Source organism: Phaethon aethereus (assembly GCF_964289735.1).
Source record: "Phaethon aethereus genome assembly, chromosome: 1".
NCBI classification, from domain to species: Eukaryota; Metazoa; Chordata; class Aves; order Phaethontiformes; family Phaethontidae; genus Phaethon; species Phaethon aethereus.
Window position 1 is genome coordinate 56,495,732 of NC_138575.1, and position 18,514 is coordinate 56,514,245.

The 18,514-nt window shown below is 38.2% G+C and overlaps 1 protein-coding gene across 1 annotated transcript in view; it reads left to right on the forward strand.

Annotated features, from left to right (window-relative positions):
• Positions 1 to 15,514, forward strand: part of IFT56 (intraflagellar transport 56) — a gene marked incomplete at its 3' end in the record, with an annotated part of 57,158 nt that extends 41,644 nt beyond the window's left edge. The window contains exons 13-17 of the mRNA XM_082014016.1: positions 5,043 to 5,126; positions 7,282 to 7,351; positions 10,143 to 10,249; positions 13,918 to 14,051; positions 15,403 to 15,514. Coding sequence (XP_081870142.1) covers positions 5,043 to 5,126; positions 7,282 to 7,351; positions 10,143 to 10,249; positions 13,918 to 14,051; positions 15,403 to 15,514 — 507 coding nt within the window. The remainder of the gene's footprint in view (positions 1 to 5,042; positions 5,127 to 7,281; positions 7,352 to 10,142; positions 10,250 to 13,917; positions 14,052 to 15,402) is intronic.
• Positions 15,515 to 18,514: the final 3,000 nt, after the last annotated feature.

The following is an 18,514-nucleotide window of genomic DNA, read 5'->3' on the forward strand; positions in this document are numbered from 1 at the left end:
TGGAGAACAAGTCTTGTGAGGAGCGGCTGAGGGAACTGGGGTTGTTTAGTCTGGAGAAGAGGAGGCTGAGGGAAGACCTTATCGTTCTCTACAGCTACCTGAAAGGGGGTTGTGGCGACGAGGGTGTTGGTCTCTTCTCCCAAGTAACTAGTGATAGGACAAGAGGAAATGGCCTCAAGTTGCACCAGGGGAGGTTTAGATTGGATATTAGGAAAAATTTCTTCACTGAGAGGGTGGTCAGGCATTGGAACAGGCTGCCCAGGGAGGTGGTGGAGTCACCGTCTCTGGAAGTGTTCAAAAAACGTGTGGATGTGGCACTTCAGGACATGGTTTAGGGAACATGTTGGCGCTGGATTAATGGTTGGACTTGATGATCTTGAAGGTGCTTTCCAATCTAGTGATTCTGTGATTTTTCACAGTAAGAGGAGGAGATTGCAATTATCATAATGCAGCATTATCGGATCACTAGTACTCAATGGATAAAATGGATATAACTTACACATATCTAGTTATAAGTCAGATTTGAGGAAAAAGAGAGAGGCTGGAGTGTGATTATAGGGTTAAGTGATTGCAGTCTTGTTCCAGTGATTTGAAACTAGAGTTGTAAAGGCTCTGTATTTGGTAGGAAGAGGACCAAGAATCTATGAATAAATTATTAGGGAGATAGACAAGATAAGCACAATTACAATGTTCTAAGGAGGGTAAGATCTAAAGAAAAACATGTGGTTGTAATGGTGCCAAAAGCAGCCGATGGGTGAAAAATTATAAAGGTGTAGTGTTTTTAAACTTTATCTGAAAAGAAGTCATTGAAGAAATCTGTATTTCACTGGAATGGCTCCACTAAATCTTATAGTGGATTTAAGAGACACAGCACTACCACCCCCAAATTGGAGTGTGTGTATGTGTAATTGAAGAAAAAGACAGCTGGAAACTAACAATGAGATTTGTTTTGCCTAACCTGAGCTATCTAAAAGTCAGATTTCTAGTTATAACTGATGATCTGGTCTTAGTTTATAGCCAACGGGGGCAGATGGTAATTTCCAGAGGAGAATTCATCCTGCGTATTTCTTATACCTATCTTAGAGTGGAATGAGTCATCCCATAGAAATGCCCAGCTCTTTCCATTTCCTTCAAAAAGTTCTTAAATAACTAGTTCTAACCTGAAAAGGTTAAAGTTAAATGTGATTACTCATCACCACCTCCAAGGTATATGGGAAAGCTTAGAAATGAGAGAGAGGAGAGTAGCATCTGGGGAGGCAAATGGAGTTGTCATCAATATTGGAAAGTAAGGCTAGAGTTTGTAAAGGAAAGAGCTAGAAATGAACAAGACACTAATCAGAAATTAAGAGGGTGAAACTGAGCAATAGAGTCATCAGAGGACAGGTCAAAGTCATGAGGCAAAAGAAGTGCTACAGGGAGTGGATTAGGTGAGGCAATTCTGCATCTGTAAAGGGTATAAAGGAAAGTGGTGTAAGGATTGGAAAGAAAATCTGAAGGGAGAAGGAAGAGCACAGAATACTCTGCATTATTTTGTAAGATCTTAGTAAGAGCCCATGCAGAGGGAAATACAGGTGAGGAATAGATTTAATGTTTAAAAACTGTCAGAAGGGAGGCAGAAACAGTGACAGATACAGGTATGCAAGCCTTCAATCCTGCTATATTTATCAACTAGAAGGAGAAATGTTCTTACCTTGTCAGATTTGGGAGAAATTATTTTATTATGTGTGCATAGAAGAGGGGAAGGGTTATCTGACTGCTTGTTTGGCTGTGGGGTTTTTTTTAAACTTAGTTGTTTTGCTGAAAGTATGTAGAACTACTGTTGCACATTATAACATATATATGTGGATCTCAGTGTGCAAGCTGGACTTGTCCACATATACATGCCTTTGGCATCAGTAACCATGTATCTGTTTTGATTTGACCCATGTCTAGGCAAAGATGATAATTTTTTTTTAAATATTCCCTGAGTTTTTACAGTTGTAATGTGAATGCATTTATAAGAGTGAAACAAAATATTAAGTTAAGCAAAGAAAATGCAGTACAGAGAAAAATTGATGCCTTTCATTGCACAGTGGTGTACTCTTAGTTGAAATACTGGCCACTACCCCCACAAATGCAGAAGGAAAGGTAATTCAGAGAATAATTAGAAATTGAAATATTGTCTTAAGATAATTAGAAAAAAGATATTATTTGCTATAGAGGGAAGTTAAGAAAATAAAATTATACAAAATGAGGACTAGAATAAACAAGGTAGATTTGAAACCTCCATTTGTATTAGGAGAGGCTGAAACAAAGATACAGCTTGCTGGAATTGCAGCAAATTCACAATGTCTTTTCTAAGAAAATGCATTTTTTCCCTCTCAAAACACAGCTGGTTTATGGAACTAATTGTCATAGTTCCAGGTAGGGTTGAGGTTGCAAGTCAGGAAGGTTTTATAGATTGTATCTAGCAAGTTGCAAAATGGTCATGCTTAAGTAAAAGATGTATTTGTTAAATTCTTGAAGGGAATCATAAGTACTGCTAATTTGAGACATAATGGAGTTGATAAATAGCAAGGACTAAGGACAAAAGTTTTCTGCCTACTATCACTTTCCTTGCATGATCCTTTTGAAGTAGTTCATCATTCTCATCATTTTTTAGATGAGTCTAGCCACTGCTCAGATTTACTTTGGTCATTCCCCTTCTCTTCAGGTTACAGGAATGCAATAATTCTTCCTGTACCATGCTACAGGCAAGGTTCAGGTGGCTTTATAGTCACCTTTTGTGTTTCATTCACAGGAATAAACTTCCATAGAATCTCTGCAGCTCTCTAAGTGGAACTGTGCATTCTGTGAAAATTGTTTGTATGATATTCTCTCAGGAAGCAGCACCTTCATCCATGATAGATTAAAACTGCGTTAGGTATGAGAATGTCTTAAAGGACACCTTATTATAAATGTATTGCCAGCTGCCCTGAAGGTGACATTATAACACTGAGGATCAGCTGAGAAGACGAGCTAATTCAGGCTCAGCTGAGTTCTGGCCACAACGGATGCTTCACTGTTCAACTGGGTATCCAAGCATCTCATTGAAATGGACATCACTCAGAGCACAATTAGTTTTATGAAGAGATTGAAGACCACCAAAAAGACCACAAAAGAGTGAAGTCCAGTACTTACAATATGGTTTAAAAAAAAAAAAAAAACAAAACAAAACATCTGCCTGCTGTGAACGTGTTGTTTCGTGAATGTGCTGCACTATCAGCAGCACTAGTTCATTTTTACTGGTTTTGCATTTGCAGAGGGTCTGGTTGTGCTGATACATCCAGGATAGAATGACACAGTTTCTGAGTTTGGTTGCTGACAGAGTTTCTTTTCTGTTTTAGTTCAAAAATACAACGGGGGCTATTTGAACAGAAGAAACTATTCATGCAATAAAACTAGCATCTTGCTCACCAGCTTTGCTGAACCTGGGACTTGTGCTGAGTCACATGAAACTATCATTGAGGAAGAATACAGTAAAGTGTTGTAATTCTCATATGGTGAAACCAGTTAGTTCACCCTAAGAGTACTGAAATGTTTTCACAAACTGAGCTTAAGATTCACCTGATTGGTTCATCCTCATGCTTTCACATAGATTGCTATATTTGCTGGCTTTTGGACCCTAACATAGACTATCTGGGTGAAACCTAGACCTCTGGCAAATGGCGTCAACCCCACACCTCTCCTCTCTAGGCGCTAGCTTGATGTATGTGTGTGGACTGGATCAATACCCTTTGTTGGCTGCCTGTGACAGGGAAGGGAAGAGGTTCTTCAAGTGTTCCTACATCATGAAAGAAGATAGAGAGCACTGCAAAAGGGTTTTGCCCCTTGCTTTCCATATTTTTTGTACAATTCCAACCATGCTTTTTACCTCCTCAATCTTTAATGAGGGAACAAAACAAAATTTTGATCTTCCTACACAAGTTCTGTTTCTTTTATAGATGTTATGTAGGGAAGAACATTTCTTCTTCCACACACCTTGCTGTTATGCACGCAGGAAGGCTTTTCTTACAGTAACTATGTGGATAAACCATCCTGCTTTTTTCCCATGCTCTTTCACAACCACTGAACCTCTCCTTGGCAGGGATCCTCAATCCCATCCATGCTTGTAGCTGTGGTACTGTGTTCCACCTTACCTCTACCAGGTCTACTGCTGCAGCAGTGTGGGCCAGTGCTGAATGTAGAACACACTCAGCTGACTTTTGGTTGTCTGAGTTATACTTCAATCTGAACATCTGACCACGATCAAATCTAAGCTATTCGGCTCAAACCCAAACATCAGACTAATCTGTACTTAGATTCCCTACTTTGGCCCATGCAGCTTTTCAGAAAAGACACAGCTAGATCAACCTGATCTGTCGTTAACCAGGCGTGTCCAGTCTAATATTATGAGAGAGAAAAACTTAGCATTGCACTTCAGATAGAGAGAAGGGTGCCTGTAAGCAAGGCTTGAGCTTAAGAAAGACCTATTATGCACTGTGCTGCCCAGTACTGCAGCTCCACCTCCATCATGTGATCCAGTGTGTCAGACTAGCTCTGTCACATAACCAGATCCACAGGATCTCTTGCTGAACCTTGAGAAGTCTTTGAAAAACAAAGTGTTCATCTCCTTAAGCCATTAAGGAGTCACCACCCTAGTGGTGAAATAAGTGCTTAGGAGGTGAAAGAGACCATGGCAGCACAGCGTGTCTTCACATGCCCAAAGTGCAAATTATACCCACAAAAGCTGCCGCTGCAATTTTGAGCTTGGAGCATTCTCCAGATCTCTCATGGTTAATACTGTGGAATGTTCCAGCTGTGTTTGTAGTCACAAATGTAGGATGGAAAGCCAGTCCGTAATTTTCTACCCACTGTTTATAAATGCCTTATGTTCATAATGTGGGCTTTTCTTTTTCCTTGCCATTGTCTTGATATAGTCTGACTCAGATTTGAGGGGGGGATATTTTTTATGCTATTATACCATGGCAGGAGGTTTTTTTGGTTTATGTATTTGGGTTTTGTCTGTGTGGCTTATTTTCCAGAGTTACTTCTACAACGATGACACTTTTAACTTCAACTACGCCCAAGCCAAAGCTGCGATGGGCAATTTTAGTGAGGCTGAAGAGGTATGTATTTACTTTCTTTAAAAAACAGCAATGGAAACATTTCCCACATACTGCCCTCTTCCTTTTCTCCCTCCATATCTTGATGTTAGTTGAAAATAAGCAGGTTGTGTGGAACGTCATCTTCCCCTTCTTAGAGGAACTGAAACTCTCAGTGAACACTATTCAGAAAAGATTATCTTGCTAATCTTGTAATGTGAGGTATATGGGGAGTCATGCTGCTTGTGGTGCATCACAAGAGTGCTTGCAGCTATCTCTAATTGATCAAAGAATGCCCTCTTAATCAGATTTCCTACGCTTTGTCTGGGATCCCAGGCAGTCTTATTGTTCAGACTGACTAGGGTGTGCTGAGTAAAAGACACTGAATAGTTAAGCGCTTCTAGGTGTCCCTAGAAATTTGTAATTTAAAAAAAAAAAAAAAATTCTTCCTTTGGGAGATGTGGGAGGAAAAGAGGAAGTGCTCACTATCTTATTCAGCAGCATCCAGATGCAGCTGGAAGAGATTAACTTCTATACACAGCATTTTTTATGTCTATGTGCAGTAGAAACTTAATTACAACTAAAATATGCAAAAGCAAATAGCTATTATGAAGATGGAAGCAACATTTTCCACAAGACCAGAAAAAAGACAAGCCAGAAAAAAACCCCAACCACATAATCTAAAGTGAATCATATAGGTTTGGTTGGTTTGGGGTTTTTTTGTTGTTTTTCCTGTCTTTCTAACTTTTTAACTCTTCAGGTTTCTTGACAACAGAGACCCTGGTTTTCTTCTTTTTCTTTTTTTTTCTTCCCCAGCACCTACCCCCTTAATTTCTGTGACCCGAAATTGCATCTCTCCTTAAGAAAAATATCCAAGACTGTCAGGCAGAATGGATATATATTTCAATTCACCTACCTTAATTTAGTTAGCTTAATGAAAATGCTGGTGAGTATCTTTTCAAACTATGCTAGGAGACTGCGCTGATTCCTGAGACTTCATAAAAATGATAATGCTATAAGTAAGCTTTAACTGCAGCCAGGCAACAAAGAAACACAAAGATGTAAACTGCTGTTAATCCACATTTTTCCTTATATGTTCTCTTCAAATGGTTCTATATAAACTTGTGTTATGTAGCTGATACATGTAAATAACAGAATTATGTAATTAAATTGATTAGTCTGGCCTAATGTCTGATCTTTGATTGTGGTGACACTTTCATATAAAGATCACCCTTCCCCAGTCTCTCATAAACTTGTAAAATATCTCCACATGTAGCACTTACTAAGTTATTTAAAAGCTTACCTCCCTGGAAATAGTGAAATAAAACCTATGATAAAGTGCTACTTACAGTGATAATGCTGCTTTCTTTTTATTGCTTCCCTTACCCCTTTTCCCTCCCTCCCAAAATTAGGGGATCAGCAATGTCTAAACAATAAAAATGTCAGTAATTTGTGGGACTCACTGTTCCAATTAATACGTCAGCTCCTATAAAGGTATTTTGAGTTTTGCCAGTAGCATCCTACTATAGCTATGGATACACCTGCAGAGAGGCATAAATAGCTTTTTTCTGTGAGCAAAGCCAGCCTACGTCTTAAAATGTATAACTTCCCCCCCACGCATCCCTTTAGATGTAGACTGTAGTAAACCTGTATTTGTACAGCAAGATACAAAAGATGAATGTTTTGCTTCAGAACTTTACTGAAACCAAAATGGTTAGAAAAGGCTTATTGCTGACCTGGAATGATCTCTAACATGTATGGGGAGGAAAGGCTCATATGTATGTGAAACTTCTGGTATTTCAAGAAGATGCTAATGTAATTGCTTGCATTGCTTTCTAAACAAACACGTTCCAAATAGCTTTTCCCACAGGCCCCGTATTCCTTTGTGTTGTTTGTGTTGCATGGCCGCCCACTGGCACTTGTTCAGAGCAGGCTGCACCCACCGCACAGCTTGCTGTTTTGAAGCTGCAGAAGTCCCTTGATAAGCATGGTGCTGTTTGAATCCTCCACCTACCCGGCAGAGAGATGCCCCTACACTGCACTTGCATACCCTAACTCTTCTCATGGAGCAGTTGTTCATGTGGCCTAAGCCTTATCTGCATGCTGAAATGAGGCAGGTCTGCTTTCTGTTTGTTTAAAAGTACATGCATGTATAATCTTTTACTCTGTCTTCCTGCAGGTGTTCCTTTTGATCCAGAGTGAGAAGATAAAGAATGATTTTGTTTACCTTAGCTGGCTAACTCGCTGCTGTGAGTCACTTTACTCTCAACATTGCAGAATACAGATCCTCCTCTATTGCATCAGTTCTTGGCAATCCACTTTCCTAATTGAATTTTATGTTGTAGGTGGATTCAGGACTAAGAAAGTGAAAAGCTGATGGCACTAGTTGTAGCGTGGGTGGTTATTGCACCTTTTGTACATCTGGCTTTAGTAAGCAATTACTGCTTCAGTGCAATGCTGTTAAAAGTCCCATCAATACAGCTTTGTCCTAATCAGTGAACCTTTTTTTTTCTCAATTGTCTACTCAATTGCTTTAGTGAAGATTTTCTGTCTTAAAAGACTGACTTACAACTCTAAAATATTCAGAGTAAAACACAAAATAAAAGCATCCATTCTGGGTCAGGCCCAAGGGTCTGTCTACCTCCAAGAGTAGCCAATGTCAGGTGTCAAGGGAAGAGAAGAATCAGGCAAGCATACACAATATTTTTTCGTCCAACCATGTTACTCTTCATGTTGTCCAAACTCCTGTGCCTGAGGGATGTCATTTATAATCTCCAGCATGTTTTTTCATCCAAAACCATTTCCATTCTTTCCTTGAACCCAGAAACTTTTGCCATGTTTAATATCCTACAGCAAATTTTTAGTTTTTCTGAACCAATTTTTAAAACATTGCAGAGTACACCTCAGTACAGATATAGCTACAGTGCCACGTACAAAATAGTGTAGAGATGGGCTTTTCTAATGACTCAAGTCTGAGACCGCCTAGACTAATTTGTTTTCCTTACAGTGTCTCAATACAAAAATGTTCTCTTATCAAACAATTTTCAGTAGTTGTACTTGGAATATAAATATGTATGTTTGAGGACTTTTTGCCATATTATGCCATATTATTATTATGCCATATTGCAGATGTGGTCAACATCTCTAACGTGATCTTTTCAGACAGGCACATCACACCTATGAATGACTATCTATTTTAGGACATGCCAATTTATTTCCTTTTTCATTAAGCTGCAGTACCTGATTGTGTTTGAGTGTTTTATATGTGAATGTTTTATGTGAATTTTTTTTTATGGGAGAACTCCCACTGCATGGGGAATTAATGGTTGTTCAGTAGACAGTGTTCATCCCTTTGCTTCTGTGCTATAGTAGTTCTTTGACATACATCTGGGGATGCAGAACTCTTTGAAGGTGCTATTTATTATACAAGAAGTAGAATAAGCACCATGTTATCAATTAAAAATTTTCTAGCTCTTTCATATGAGTTGCTATTTATTCTTGAGTGTGCCTTTTGTCATTCTGAATTCCTGCTGAAGTTTCAGTAGAGCTGTTGTATTCTTCCATGTCTGTCTTAAAATTTTGATTTTTCCTTCCCAAACAGCTGCTAGAATTCTTTGTAGAAAACAAATGTTCAGTGATGAATGTAGTTATCTTTTTGTGCCAAGTATGTAAATTACTATTAGATCCTTCTGGATAAAAGCTGCTGTAGAAATTACAAAGCATTATAATACATTCATGTCAGAGTATGATTAGGTATTGAGTCATAAACAATTCAATGATTAAATATTTCCAAAGGGGAAAAAGTACCAGAGATGTATCTTTTTTGGATGCTAGACAGTATTTTTTGTTTAATATTATTGTACTAAAAAAACCATTGAATTAGCACAGTACTCCATTTCTCTAGATAGAGATGGGTTGGTATTTGGAAACTGACCTGGCTGTTTGCCAGGTGTGTATAGTATCTGGAGCTGATGAAAGAAAAATCTGATTTGATATCTTGCTGCCTCCTAAATGAGAAGTGTCTATAAATCCTGTGATTTGGTGTTACATGTTTATTGTTGATGATTGCCACCCATTCTACCTGCAACATATGTATTGGCATAGTGGGCACAGATACTATAAGCAGTCCCTCTTTTGAAAGAGCACAAGAATGGTCCATGTGTGAACAGGCAGCTACTCTGTGAGTAGCTGGTAAGACTTGAAAAAGAAAGGAATACTTAATTTCATTTTCTTTTCTCCCAGTATTTGAATGAGTCTGGAATTACCAATATCAACCTCAGATTCAACAGAATTGGTTCTTATCTCCAGAAAAGAAAATTTTAGAATACTTTGTTCAAACACTCTAGTAGAATTTTACACTAGCTGAGATGGAAGATTCAGATTCTTTTATTTCTAATTGTGTATAGCAGACAATAGAGTTTAAAGTTAAAGGCCAATGAAAAATTCTAGTCATATAGGCAAATTTAAAACCACCACAAAATCTCAGAAATTTTGAAACATTTTTCCTAGCAGACACATAATGACAAGTTTTGTTATGCTTGGAGGGGCTTCTCCCCCCCTTTTGGTTTGTTATGAATCATGGGATCTGAATGTTTAGATTGAGGTGGGTACCAAGTACCACAGTGCGGTGCCCATTAAAATTTTTCTCTGTGTAAGAAGACATAATCCTAAATTTCACCATATAAATGGATTACCACAGTTCATTGTCCTTCATAAAATAACTTCTCTAATGCTTTCCATTCTATTCCTTAATCACATCTGAAATCATGAGAGTTGTGCTTATTGCAGTATCTGTGAAATATAAATTGAGATGTAAATGCCATAATTATTCCTCTTGACGTTAGTATTCTCTGATTAATTGGCTGTTATCACTAGTAAGGCACAAGATAAGGACAAGTTTCCCTTCCTAACCTCATGCTTACAGGGTGAGGCATGCATTTGCATTAAGCAAATAAATTTAGGAACATTTATTCCACCTGCCACTGAGTATTGTTCATGGCATATTCTTTTCACAATCCCAGCTTTTTGTTGTTATTGCAGATATTATGAATAAGAAACCGCAGTTGGCCTGGAAGCTCTATCTGAAGATGGAGACCTCAGGGGAGTCCTTTAACCTATTGCAGCTCATTGCAAATGATTGCTACAAAGTGAGTCTTCCCTTTACAACTTGGTGTACGGCACATTAATTCAGTGATTGTACAAAAACCAGCCATTTTTTGATACTTTCCATCATTGTCATCACTAGTGAACTTTCTTTTAGAATGACAGCATGTCTAATAATGTAGATGAGTTGGCATGGATTAGTCAGTATTTTAACCTACAGGCCTTCTTGGTAGACAACCCACTGATGAAAACGTTGGTAAATTACTGCATACTTGAGCTATCAATAATGATAACAGTTTATTCTCCTACTAAGGATTAATTGTTGATAGAAATGACAAGAAACCTTTAAGAAAAAAAAAAATCTAGCGTAGAGTCAGCAAGGAGCCTCATGCTGCATTTTTTTTCTGGGATAGTGTTAATTTTTTCCTTAAAGCTTATAAAGGCAATGGGAGATACTCCTCCTTTGTTAATCCTAAGGAAATGGAAAGAGAATTGCCACAAGTACTATTCTATCTGCCCAGGTGGGGCCAAGAGACATGTAGTCATTAGGATTAAAACTACTCAGAAAAAATGGTAAGCCTAACTGCCTACAGCAGGATCCCTACTAACACATATTAGTTCTTCATTTGAACCTTTTCTAGAGGGCACTTTTATAGAGATGAGGTTAGATTAAGCTGTCTATCATTTTTAAAAGTCAAGCTAGACAAGACAATGTCCAATTTAGTAGAGGTGCTCTGGGCATTTTAGAACAAGTTAAAATATATGCTACCTTGCTTGTACTAAGCTTCTAGATTGTGTTTACTAGTTCTGATGCTCCATGCTAATACGCTGCTGACACACTTCCAAATTCTAGTTTATACAAAGCTATGTTAATAGTGAAGAGATCTTGAGAAGCTGATTACAATTCTGTCTACATTCCTAACATCTAATTCTTCAGATGGTGCCTATACACAGTGAGACTTAGCTCCGATTCAAGTGTTTTTGCTGTTCTGCAAAGCATGGAAAGAAAACATGAGAGCTTCCTCTGCAGGATAGATGTAGAGGCATGTAAAGAAAACTTGTTTGAGAGGATTGTAATGGCACTATGGGAGAAAGAAAAATTGGTTGCCCAATGCAATGTACTGCTGTGCAAGATTTCAGTAGACTGTAATAGGGTGCTGTATCCAGTATCCTCTCTGCCATCTGCACTGTGTTGGGACCTACAGGAGTAGCAGCTCAGTGGTAGGAAAAAAGGATGTTTTTTGGGAAAGTGTCATGGTGAGACACAGGCCACCCACTTTTCAGAATGTATTGCCCAGAGCCAGAAGATGGACTGAAGTTATTTGGGGAGCAACTGCTTTAGATTTAATTTAACTAAATATAGAATATGAAGACAGATTGTAATTTGGTGATTGTGCAAATACAGTCGTTCATTATTTTAAGGCAGCAGATGTGAGAAGAAGATAAGAACACAGATAATAGGTGTAAAGCTCATGGAGCTGCTTCAGTGGAGCCTAATGCAAATGAATACACAAGGGCTAGCAGCTATTAGTATAGGCTTATTAGAGATACAGTGACCAAAGTTGCCATCATAGAGGAAAGACAGTAAACTGAGTCCTATTGGAAAACATCCCAATGAGTCTCAGTTCAGCCAGGCTCTCCAAAGAGCAGCAGTGTCCACATACTATCTGCAACATTCTTTTTTGATGTTTTCCTTCATCTGACAAAGGAACATGTTCTCAAAATTTTAACAAACACAAAACTGAAAGTCAGAAAATCTACCTTGTGATCTCAAAAGCATTCTCTTAAAACTGAGCAAATGATCTTTTGCGCATCTTTCAAGTACTCAGTCCACCATCTCACCCTAAAAGTCCTGATGCTCAAGCAAGTGACTATGCCTCTGGTGTTTCCCATAGCTGCAACTTGTGAAAGCAAGTCAGTGATCAGACCTCATGTAAAATCTCTCTCTAGATCATTTTAAGTCTCACTTAAATCAGTTGATTACTTTGGCTAAATTCTTCTCAAAATGTTATAGCACTCTAAAGGACAAGCAGCTCCACACTTTCGATTTATCTAGAGCTCTTAAAAACTGCACTTAAAGGACTAAATCTTTCAGCCTAAGTATGTGTCTACATATGGCCATAGATGACTGCTCCAAAGACCAAGGAATTTCATTTCAAAAATGTAGCTCTAAGTCAAACCCAAAATGTAGGTACATTTTATCGCTGACTATTTTTCCTGTGTAGCTGCTTGTCTTTCTACGCTACCAGCTGTTTGTACCTCTTCCACTAAATGGCAAGGCCCATGTTGTTTGAGTTCATGTAGCATTTTCCATTTTTATGAACTATAATATCATATTGTATCGGAGGTCCCCACACAGCACCATAGCTGTAACTTAAGAAGGCAGTTGCACCAGTCTTCACTCAACAGAATGCTGAATGAACATGGATGAAGCAAGGTCAACAAGTGTCCTGTGACTAGGTGTAGCTGGATGCCTCGTTGCTATGTTGATAGAAGTTGTTCAGTGAGGAAGCTGGGATGCAGGACTTCTGGCTAATTTCTTGCTGCTTTTCATGCAATAGCCCATCTTATCCATACCGTGAACAGCACATGACTTGGGGTGAAGCATTTCCTGCTTTTATGTCAGATAGAAGGAGGACATTAAATTAGTATCTCCTTAATGGAACTAGATCAGATGCCAGTTTGGAGAGATCGGTATGCAATTTTTTCTTTTTAGCTGACATATCTGGTACTGTTTATATTCACTATCTTATTCCCATCCATTTAAGTGCTTGCCAGTCACCTATGGTTAAAATCACCATTTATGTGAAGAAAAGGGAATTATTACTCATTCTGTAGTACATGTGTTTTTCTGACTAAAGTTTGCAAATGTGACTCCCACAGCCTGTCCTTTTTTCTCAGCAGATGCAGGCTTCCAGCCACCAAAGGATTGGAGGCTGTGCTTCTCATGGGAAGATGCTAGCCACAAACAACATTACTATTCAGGCTTGCCCAAGTGAAGACCACTTACCGTCATAGATAAAGTCCACATGAGTTGTGCTGACTTCAAAAGCCACAGTTACAGTGGTCACTCCTGTCACATTGACTGTTGCCCACCAGCTTGCTTTTTGTTCCCATTTACAAGTAAAGAACCTAAGGCAGAAAAGATGGGGTTCACAGTGGATTTTCCTATGCTCAGGAAAATTTTGGATTATAGAGTCACTGAATCTTATTTTGTACTGTACTGTAAAAGTGAAGAAAAAAATGTAGCTCTAAGTCAAACCCAAAAGACATCCAAATATGTCTCTGTGACCATCTCTAGTGGTTCTGTTTTCAAATGTTTGGACTAGTTTGAAGTTGATAGTCTATCAAGGACTTTGGTATAGTCTGTACGACACTAGATAGAGCACCTCATAAAAAAGAAGTCCTGCAAGCTAGTGTTATCTGTATATGATCAAAACAACAGTGCTGATCATTGCCAACCAATAAAGTTCACAGTGCAGTTTGTCTGTAATGTGTTCAAAGACATAGACCAGTAATGTTATAATACCACCTGTTTCCCTATGTAGAACTGAAATGTGCTTGTTCTGTGTCACTTGCTGCCTGCAGAAAACCAGGAAAGTGCATATTGCTTCTATGACTTGCTGCTGATTTCAGAAAACAGCTCCAAAATTTTAATTTGCTTCTGAAAGATGGTCATATAGTCAGGAATAATGTTTCACTTTCTGCGCAGATGCGTCAGTTTTACTATTCAGCCAAAGCGTTTGATGTTCTGGAGAGACTGGACAGTAATCCTGAATACTGGGAAGGCAAGAGAGGTGCTTGTGTGGGTGTCTTTCAAATGATCTTAGCTGGCCGAGAAGCAAAGTGAGTATTCTGTGTTGTATCTGAATTTATTTTGCTCTTTTCCTATTTCCAGTTAGCTGTAAGCCAGAATCATGATCTTAGCTTTAGGACTATGTGTCCTCTTCCAATTCTTTATTGATTTTCCAGAGAATAGACACACTGGCCAGTGGTTCCATATACAATGTTCAGTTTGAAGTGTATCTTCTACACCAAAAGTTATAGAATATACAGTGAAGAACAACTTATCAGCGAATGCTATGAACTGTAGGAAAACAAAATACATTAGTCATTATACTAGGAAGAGCTAAGTTATAAATGTAGTATGCTCATGAACTGAGGGAAAAGACCCTCCTTTCACATTGATGGCGTAAGAATGGAAAACTGTCCCATGACATTTTAAGGTTCATAGAAAAGGAACCATTTACCCAGCACTGTAGGAAGGACACAATTTTTCTAAACAACGAGTAAATGAGACTGTGTTTTCACTAAAATTTGCTTTCTGAAGACATTGTCCATGTCAGACAAATATACTTACTTGGTGAAAGCTTAAAGGCAATTATCTGTGTTACTGATAATTTTGCTTTCGGCCCATCTCGCTGGATGGGAGAATGAGAGAGCAGTGAGGCTGTATTTAAGAACTGTTCCCCTGTGAATATTCTGCTGTGATGCCAGATGACCATCCTCCTTTGGCCAAAGTTGCTGTTTCGTACATGACTGGTAGGTGTGTATCTTGGCTTCTACACCTTCCTTGTATTCCTTTCTCTGCTGGAGTAATCTTATTAAGTACTGCACCCTTCAAGTGTCCTTTTAGCAATTACTGCCATAGATGCAGTAAGATACACATAGCTTGCCTGTTTTTCAATACGCATACAAGTTCTTGCTGTAAAGTAGCTGATAAACTGCAGCTTCATACTAGTTTATCCTATTGGTAATGTTCATTTCCATGTTGTTTGTATTTATGTGTAAGGTGCTTTGGCAGCATTAAGCTAGATGTTGCCATGCTGAAGACTAGCTAGTAGCATTAAAGAGGGAAAAAAAGTTTGCTTTGTTCTGGGGAATTATTTTGCAAGAGTAAGGATTTATATATAAATACATACACATGTGCACACTAAACTCCAAGCTAATTATATTTTGATGATTTTTTTCTAATTTCTCCCTTTGTTGCAATTGTGTATGAGACTTTTTGTTGTTGTTGTTCCCTGGAATCTCATCTACTGTGCATTTTTACCTATTCCTGCTCTGGAGATTAATGGACCTCTCTGTCTAGGAACCACGTTACCACGTTTTGCAAAACAGTTTGGATGTGGGTAGTTGTTTATTGTATCAGCTGGGTCTTACCCTCATTTAAATCTTTGGTTTTTCACCTTTGTAGAGAGACTCTACGGGAAGTACTGCATCTTCTGAAGAGCACTGGTAATTCTCAAGTAGAATACATTGTCCGCATCATGAAAAAGTGGGCCAAGGAGAACAGAGTCCCTGTTTAAGTCAGTGACACAAAATGAACAGGGTCAGTTACTATTGTGTATGTAGCTGTAAGATGTGGTCTTGGTTTCTCCTGTGCATTCTGGGTATCTCCTTCCTTGCAGGACTTTAGACAATCAAGCAGGTTGGCCCAGCTGAGCAACAGTGCAGTGCAGTGAGATAGCAAAACATTTAGCAAGTTGGTTTGTTTTTTTTTTATTAAAGCTTTATTGGTACTTTTTCTGTTGCACCACTCTCTACTCCTCATTCAATGTTTCAGTTTTTTAGTAGCAATTCCAACTGTCCATAAGTCAAAGTGTTCCTCAGATGTTCCCCTGATTTCTCCACATGAGTTACTGGGCTGCTTTGTGGGGATTTTTTCAGCAAGCCTTCTGGCCTCTGGAGAAGAATCATTTGTTAAATGACTGAGACAGATCTATTTCAGCAAGTGATGGAATGTGGCAAGTAGAATATGATGGTGACAACCAAAAATCAGCACTAAGGTATCAAATAATACCTAAAGACTTATATATATTACCTGTCTGGAGTAAAATACAAACCATATCTGAGCACTGTCCTTTTCTGGATAAATCTCAGTAACTAATACCTTCATTTCTTACTTTTGTTTATAAGGATTGTTTTCTCTCTTCCCATTATTGCTAAAGATGAGAATTAATCAACCCAAAATGCCAAGCTCCAAAGTGGCTTATTTGCTTTGTATGTTGGTAGCAAAGCGTGATGTCTTTTTCAGAGCATGGAGATGTGACTGTATTGTTCAGTCTTGCTTTGAGGTTTGACACTCAAAACATTTATTCATGTTAATATAATTCATGTGAGTAAGCCATTTAGTTTAGCAATCTGATGGATAAAAGAACTGGATGTTTTGAATCAATTTCTTCAGCATTTACCACCCTCATTAGCAGTATATTTATTATAGTTTTGGATTTATTATACTCTCCTGGTTTTTAAGGAGAACAGTTCAGGGAATACATAATTCTAAAAGAAGGCAACAGTTGTAACATAGAAATGTATTATACATTTTGTAGTGAAAAACATTTGTATATTATTTGTTACAGGAAAATTTACATTTTGTAAATGTGTAAAATACTTATGAAGTATTTTTTTATCTTTTTGGGGGAAGCTCAGAATACTGTATTCTCTACTGTCTGTGCTTTGATTAAAGCTCTTAATTGAATCTCCAGTTGAATTGTCTTGTTGGTCTGTGTTGCTTCATACTGCAGAAGTTGAAATAGTATATTCATTTTGCTGTGGAAGAGGGCAGATTTGTGACTGGTCATTAAATGCCTGTTCAGTAATCAGTTGAAGGCAAGCCAATGGCCTTGGTCCTGATTTCATGGTAATTTGCTGAAAATAGGGAGGCTGGGTGTATATGGAACATACACACCTTTCTGCGATGTAACATGTCAGTGTTTTTACTGCTTTAAGCAAAATCTGGGGTTATCATCCACCGTTCAGATATCTAGAGTACATTGGTAGTTGTGGCTACTTGCATTTACATGGATTTACATCTAGAAAACTGATCCATCATACTAGCAACAATAACAGAGCCTTTCAGCAGGGGCAACATTACACTCATTCAAAGGAGGTGTGAAAGGAGCAGTATTTTCACTGAAAGAAGTTACAAAACACCTTTCACTTGTAAAAGGCATTTTTCTTTTCCCTCCCAGTTTAATTAACGTGGAAACAGATCGGGAATACAGTTATGAGTCTTGGTACAAAGCTTCAAAAAATCATGTTGCTGGCTTTGTAGCAGATGTTGAATGCATCTAATTACTCCCTTTATTGAAGCTTAACCTGCAGGAGAGCTGAAGAGCATCTAAATCCATTGCAGACCATTTTACATGTTGGTTGAATCTTCTGAAATAAGTGTGATCGCATTGCAGTATAAGGGCTTGGGGACTGATTTTAAATTCTCTGTCTGTGACCAGTGAAGAAGTCTTTGAAAACCTCACCTTTATTCACTATAGTCACAAAGTCATATTTGATATGCTAAATAATGTGTGTTTTAGCACAGTGCATTTTATTGACTGGTAGTAAAGCTTTTGTCATTTAAGACATAAAGAACAGGGGCCTGCAGGGCTTTGCCTTGAGCAGTGATGAAATAAAAGATATATTACATATTATCCTAGCATTTAGGGTCTTGGTAATGGCACTGATATGTAGGTACTATTAAAATGCAGAACAAGAAAAGAGCTGAAAATATTGGTGTTTATTTTACCTTAGAAATATGTTCTAAGAACACCTTCTGTTGTTTCATCTGAGATCATACTCAAAGAACAGAGGTGTGAATAGGAGTTGCCTTCGCTGATACAGAGAGGGAAGTTAACAAAGAATTTCTAAAGCTGTTTCTCAGGTAAGGTTAACAAAATTTTATCCCTTCCCATTTCCATATTTCCCTGAATTGTGGAAATTTAAGGAGTCAACGTACTCTAATTAGGACAGCTAGGAGTGAAGGTAGATGTGGAGAAAAACAATGATAAAAGTGACCTATGCAGAACAAGCAGGCATTGAAGAATGCATGTGCAGAGTCAGGGAAATAGGTAAGTTTATTGGGTCAGGAGTAAGTGAATATAAAATTGAAACAGTGGCATTTCAGATAATGTAGTGGAAGAGAGACTAAGGCAGAAATAAATTGCTGCATCATTAGAATTTCAAGGAAGAGTATGGAAAATAACAGTTATTTCTTATACTCTGATAAGCATCTGAATCTGGAAAATAAGATAGAGAGGATGCACAGAAGGACTGTGCTAGCAATCATATCATTTATAGTGACCAGTAGAGAAAGCCAAACCTGAAGCAGCGTGTAACTGCTTTTAGTTGGGCGCTGACCCTTTCCTGATAGATAAAGGAAGATGACCTTTAATTAAACCTGGTAATACCTGAACAACAATTACACCAATAACATCTAAGTGGATTACACTGCAGGGGAGGACATTTATCCTCTCTGTTGCTGCAAGTGAGTTCCAGGATAACATCTGCTTTGGCCAGCATCTGAACTGATC